Consider the following 6,708-nt stretch of genomic DNA (forward strand, 5'->3'; position numbering starts at 1 on the left):
TTGTGTTGTGTGTACTTAAATGAACTGTCCTACGGATGGTTGCATAAAGGAAATAACGTTTTTGACAGCAAAAAAGTGTTTTGACACTTCCGGGTCATGTGACGCTTTCTTGGGAGGAGAAAGAGGAGGAGGAAAAATAACTAATTTTTTGCTTTGTGGACCAGCCCGGTCCGCGACAGCCCACTTTTCTTCCCCCCCCTCTCGTGCGTGAGGACGAACTCATGACACACACACGCAGAACCACGCACATACACCCACGCACACACACATTCCAATAAAAGTTGAGCTCAAGCGTAGGACTGTCGTTGATGCAGGCGAGCATGGCCGGCGGTTCGGTGTCGGAGTGCAAGGAGTACTTGTTCAAAGTGCTGGTGATCGGGGAATTGGGCGTGGGCAAGACGAGCATCATCAAGCGGTACGTGCACCAGCTCTTCTCCCAGCACTACCGAGCCACCATCGGTGTGGACTTCGCTCTCAAGGTCCTCAATTGGGACAGCAAGACGCTCGTCCGGTTGCAGCTTTGGGACATCGCAGGTAACGCACACGGCAAAAAAAAAAAAAAAAAAAGTTTTGTTTTCTAAATATCCTGACAGATTTGCTTTCAATGTTCATGGCAGCTCATAATTGTCAGAGGAATGTAGGTCACATTGTTATTATTATCCACTCAACCACAAGAGCCTGCCCACCTTTGTGGGGCCCTAAGCACATTTCGGATTCATCCTCCTTTTCTGCCCAAAATATTGATTATTGATCTGTTCCACAACAGAAACCACCAATATACATTTCTCCCACCAGAGAAGCAAAATTATTAAATGTATTGATGTATGCAAATCTCTAGGTTGCTTTGGCAGTTGAAGCAAATGTTGCTCTGATCGACCAATCAGAGGCTGTATAAATGCTGATGTCATCTGTGACCAAATTGTGAGGATGGATCGGAGCTCCGTTGTATTTAACATTTTACACAATATTACACATTAAAGCATGTGTTCTCCTTTCACAAGATGCTCCATGATAATAGCTTTTAATCAACTAGCTAATCAATCAATTTGACATACATGATGTGATTGTGTTTCTGTTTGTGACCTGCTTAATATGATTTGAAATACAGCATGATATTGATTTTGTGAGCTATTCCGTAAGTTGCAATCCAGTACTTTGATGTTGTGGCCTGTAAGTAGCCTGCTAGCAAAAAAAAAATTGTGGTTCAACCTTGGCGGAGGTTCACCATTCAAGAACTGTCTGTCCTCCTATAAAATTTGTTGTGTTGCTTATGTCACCCTGTTCTTTTTCTTAATGACTATAATGATGGACTCTGTGTTGATGGTCTTGTCACGTTGGAAGGAATGATAGTCATCAGCCTGAAGCCTCGAAATGTCAAGCCCCCTTACACCCTCAATTGATAGTCATGCGTGGATGGAATTGCTTCTCGCAAAGTCACGGCAGACAAAATGGTGCACCTGTTAGCGTCAATTCAAAAAATCGCTAACAATACTACTAACACTGATGCTGGACGATGACGCTAACACAATTCTGAACTGTATTATTAGTCAAGCAGAACACAACAAGAGGTGTTTTGGATTGTCCGTCCGGATTCTAGCCTGAGCGCTGAAGTAGGCGATTCACGGTTGCCATGGAAGTGACAGATGACAAGCATCAATTATTTAGAAGCTGTGTCCTTTTAGGACCAAATCGTTACTTATTGTAGCTTCAAATCCTAGTCCTAAATTTGCCCTTCATCTCATCTCTGGTGTACACTGAGTGCTATCACTGGAATTCCTCATATTATGCTAGGTCAAATGAAGGTAAGCGTGGAGCAAGAGCGAGCTCAAGGCTCTGCTAATCTGCAGTAAGATCACATCGTGGTCATGTGCCCACAACTACCTCCGTGACTACAACCTTTATTATGTGACTGTAGATAGTCACAGTACATTTTTTCAGGGGTTGTGGTATTAAGATGAAGTTAGTCTTAACTGAAGGTCCGGGTAGCAATTGCACCCTGGACTATTGTTTGGAGGTATCCGAGGGATGTACTACTACTACTACTGCCGCTGCTGCTGCTGTTGCTATATGGCCGCGTCTGGCTTGGACAGTTTCCATGGCAACACGCACACCCACTCAATGGCAACGCATACCAGCGTAGAGCAACTATAGATAATGATGACATCGTCTCGCCTTCTCCCACGCACGGAAAATAACTCCCCGTTAGTATTAATGATGTCGGCGACATGCGGGCCGGCTGTATATGTCATTTGTTGTCTGATGTCGTGTGTGTGCGCGGCGCTTACACGCTCACACTGTCCATTCCTGTGCTAATTGGGTTAGCAGCATATGACACGCGTTAGCGTTTTTTAGCTGATCTAACTTTATTTATTCGAAAGGGCTGTTTTGGCTGTTGAGAAAGTTGAATGGTGGCCAACATGGATAGATAGATTTGATTTATTATTGAAATAAAAGCATTATCGTGTAGGAACATGACAAGAGGTCATGCTTGATGTTCTTTGTCGTGATGAAACGTTTGTGACTTGAGCTGCGTCAATACGTCACGTCATTAGCCCGTACGGCCAGCGCTCGTGTGCTTACGCTAGCCTGTCAATAAAATGGCTCGATGCGAGTCTTCTGAGACGTTGCCGGGAGGAGGAGGAGGAGGAGGAGGAGGAGGAGGACGCTCCCACCGGCATGTGGCCTCGCTCCGATATCGACCAAGCGTTAACGACTGCATGTGTCACAAAATCAGAGCAGGCTTCCATTGCTGTTCCACGTATTGAGTTACTGTTACTTTTATAATTACGACTTCAACAAAATATACTGATTTGGTGCAAATATTTTTCTTCTTGTTCCAGTAATGGTGGGCAGGGCATTTGAAGGCCCAATTTGTTGCTACATTTGAAATCACGTTCTGTTAATTTGCTGCCTTACAAGATCTGGAAATGGAATCTATCAGGTCTTTCCGCCACTGTCGTGTCTCTTGTGCATTTACCTGAGGTTGCATGAAGTAAAATTAGCCTGCCAATTATGAGCAATTAGCGTCAGGCCTTTAGGCCCCCACAGTGGATTCACTGCCAAACACTCGGATCTGCGTCACGTCACTTCATCCACTCATCGGCATGGCCGCTAAATACCTGCGCCCAAGCGGAACTCGAGTGTAAAGTAAATTTACAGGCCCACTGCACTAGTAGAAAAAAGAAGTCTACCTAAAAAGCTTTTCCGTTCAACATTTTAGCAGCAGTCCTTTGAGTCACCCCGTTTGCTCGTGTTAATTCCATTGTGATGTATCACCTCAGATGTTCTCACAGACAGCCCATATGGAGAGAAAAGGCTTATTATGAAGGCAGATTACTTCTCTGCACGGATTAGGCCTCTGGCATAAGGAGGAAAGTGGGTCATGTTTTTTGGGTCTGAGGATTTGAAGCCTTTTCAGTGCAGTTCCTCAACATTCGTCTGAATTCCAGGTCAGGAACGCTTCGGAAACATGACGCGGGTGTACTACAAGGAGGCGGTGGGGGCCTTTGTGGTTTTCGACGTGACCAGGGGCTCCACGTTTGAGGCCGTGTCCAAGTGGAAGTATGACTTGGACAGCAAAGTGAAGCTGGCCAACGGCAGCCCCATCCCTTCAGTACTGCTGGCCAACAAGTGCGACCAGAAGATAGAGGGATATAACAACACGACGCTGATGGACAATTTCTGCAAGGAGACGGGCTTCCTGGGCTGGTTCGAGACATCGGCCAAGGTGAGGCATATTTCTTTTCTATGCGCTCAGAAAACAGTCTGTTGTTATATAGTTGAATCTTAGCCTAGCCTTGCCTAGCCTAGCCTAGCCTAGCTAGTCGTCACCAGCTAGCAAGATGCCGCATTGCAAGTTGACGGCTTGAAACGTGTTTTATAGGACAGTTTTGTATTTTTTCACTGTATACAAAGTAGACACACTCATTTTACATGTTAAAATGTTTTCATCTGTGTTTTATGCGGTCGCTAACATAACGGGTGCACTTCCCCCTCATGGGAAACAAGACCTCGCGCAGGGGAAGCCGAGGCTGCTTCGTCTTTCCGTATGCTGCAATCATGCCTGTTACGAAACCCGCTTTTGTTCGGCAGAGCCGTTTTTTAAACTACTTCAAGATGTTTTGAGCCTGCCTAGGCTGCTGTAATATCACATGACAGCGATTGAGGGGAGCGGCTAACAGGGTTATAGGTCATCTGAGAGAGAATTCTGTTGCAGTGTTGGGGTCATGATGTCACATCTTAGTATAAAAATAAATAAAAATAAAATAAAAAATCCTAAATATACTGAAAGTAGTGCAGCCTAGAGAAATGCTATGAAATGAAGAAAATAGGCTGCAAGGAATAAATTCATACAATTTAAAGGAAACAAATATGTAAAAACTAAATGGCGGCCACATGCAACAAAATAACAAATTGGTAATAAAAGCCACAGTACTGGTTGAGCGTCCCACCACTTTCTCGTCTTGCCCACACATAACTCGGCATCATGTGACTTGGGGGGACGTTAGCGTGACGTGCCCGTTAGTCTTTATGCGTGACACGGCGACCAATCGCTTGCATCTTAACGGCGCTACGTTCATCCGCTGCTTGTCATGAGAGGAAGTGAGAGAGCTACTTCAGTCAGGAGGTTGTTCTGCTTCTCCCATGCAAAAAAAAATATATAAAAAATGTCGATCATATGACCAGAGTCACATGCCTCGCATTGATCACGACTGTGAGCTTTGAACAGCAGATTGGACTCGAGTCACAAGTTTTCATTCATAAACAATGATTGACTTGTCAATGTGAACTATAACTTGTGTTGTTGTTTTTTTTTGTAAAGATGCACAGTGCTGTGCATTGGCAGGGGGAAGACCATTAATATTTTTAATTTTTTATTTTTATTCACGCTATATCCAAGACATACAACATGATACAACAAACAGTATTACACAGTCGGATGCATGAAAGGTCACCCCAAGCAAGCTATTTAAAGCTTTGGATAGGGGGCCCGGTTTTCCATAAGTATCAGATATTGGCCAGGTATCCTTACATTATGGACAACATACAGATATATAATAGACAATAAATAATAAACACACAATAAGGCACAACAAGCAGTAGACACACAGTAAACATACAACAAGTAATAGATAGTTTCAGTATTCTGGTTACACTGGATTTGATGTGAAGTACATTAGCAATCAATAAATTAACAACAGGACACAGGTGTTTATGCGATTAATAATCAGCACATTAAACATGCATTGATAGGAGTTGAGTTTTTAGATTTGCCTTGAAGATGGATATGGATTGCAACATTTTTAGTGTTTCATCAAGCTCATTCCAAATTTGTGGTCTTCTGCACACAATGCTAAAGCTTGTAAAGCTTATAAGTAATATTCATTACCTCTTTCCAGCTGCAATGTGAAGGGCAAAAAAAAAAAAAAAAAGTCTGTTTTCACTTTGTTTCAGTTGGCCTCAGGCTGCCTGAGAAAATCATTTGCCAGTTGTTGCCCACCCAACTGTGTACAATCAAAACGTACAAATTACCATCCACGCTTTGCTCCTCCTGCAGGACAATATCAATGTGGACGAAGCGGCCAAATTCCTGGTGGAGAACATCTTGGCCAATGACAAGGGCTTGCCGTACGAGGAGAGCAACGGAGACCGCATCAAACTGGACCAGGAGACTGTGGCGGCGGAGAGCAAACCGGGCTGTTGCTAACACTCGGCGCACACTAACGGGAACACAGTTCCGCCACGCTGCCCCCAATCCGGGGCGGGAATGCTTTGCGAAAGCTCCAGGAGATTTAATGGTTTAATTTTTTTGATATCTTGATGGTCCCCAAATAGCTTCAGAGTCTCTATCTTCAAACCACTTTACTGTTTATTCCACCATTAACAATTGATCCCAGCCTCTAAATACTTGAAGTTGGCTCATCCATCGGCCCTGGACTTTACCTGACGACAAGGGCTGGGGCTATTTTTTGATTATTATGATGGTGATGATTACGTTAGACAACTGGCAGAGCCTTGCTGCCTTTTATTTGTGTTTGTGTGTGAATCACTTCACTTTTGAGTGTTTTCCACTCTGTACGCACTCTGTTTTTAAAGTATTTTAAATTGCACTCTTGTTTATGTCGCTCTGCATTCGATTTTACTACTGCGCCACAGTTAAGCATTAACACTGTTATTGTGCTGTTTGCATAGCTGTAAAAGTGATTTGTACAGCAGTTCTGACATATTTCGCTGTATTTGCCGCCCCAAAAACGCCTATGCAATTGAATAAATAGATGGATCTTCACTCCAACAATACACGTACATTGTTTTGAACACTTAAAGACAAACACTTGTATTTTAGGAAGCTGAAAGTGGAGATAAGGATATATCTGATACGCAATATGCATAATAAAATGCCTCAGCGCTCATGGATTGTTTAATATCCGAGATTAAAAAATGTGAACATGTTTTGTGGATCTAATTATATTTTAGGTTTATATGTGAAAATACGGCGAGGAGAATAAACATTTTTACTGATGTATATTGTCTGCCGGTATTGTTAAATGTTCTCATGCTGTCTCGATTAAATTGTATTTATCTTATGTGTTTTTAATTTGGTGTGAATTTTTTACAATACAACAACATTGTTAGTTATATGAAACGTTTTGTCTGTAGCAATACATATTAAATGTTTTTTTAAACAAACAGAAAAATAAATCCATCCAT

At 42.8% G+C, this 6,708-nt stretch overlaps 1 protein-coding gene across 1 annotated transcript; it reads left to right on the plus strand.

Moving 5' to 3' along the window:
* The first annotated feature begins 131 nt into the window (after nucleotides 1-131).
* Nucleotides 132-6,584, plus strand: rab32a (RAB32a, member RAS oncogene family). The gene is made up of 3 exons (XM_049756711.2): nucleotides 132-534; nucleotides 3,450-3,727; nucleotides 5,558-6,584. Exons 1-3 carry the CDS (start codon nucleotides 309-311, stop codon nucleotides 5,705-5,707), a joined length of 654 nt encoding a protein of 217 aa, XP_049612668.1. The 5' UTR covers nucleotides 132-308; the 3' UTR covers nucleotides 5,708-6,584.
* The last annotated feature ends 124 nt before the right edge of the window (nucleotides 6,585-6,708 follow it).

The sequence above is a fragment of the Syngnathus scovelli genome, chromosome 20 (genome assembly GCF_024217435.2).
Source record: "Syngnathus scovelli strain Florida chromosome 20, RoL_Ssco_1.2, whole genome shotgun sequence".
Taxonomy (NCBI): domain Eukaryota; kingdom Metazoa; phylum Chordata; class Actinopteri; order Syngnathiformes; family Syngnathidae; genus Syngnathus; species Syngnathus scovelli.

What these genes read in the sequence shown, in the direction of transcription:
- rab32a (XM_049756711.2), top strand. Translation starts at nt 309, where the DNA reads ATGCAGGCGAGCATGGCCGGCGGTTCGGTGTCGGAGTGCAAGGAGTAC. An exon ending in GCAGCTTTGGGACATCGCAG is followed by an intron (nt 535 to 3,449) that starts GTAACGCACACG and finishes TCTGAATTCCAG; the next exon opens with GTCAGGAACGCTTCGGAAAC. An exon ending in GGTTCGAGACATCGGCCAAG is followed by an intron (nt 3,728 to 5,557) that starts GTGAGGCATATT and finishes CTCCTCCTGCAG; the next exon opens with GACAATATCAATGTGGACGA.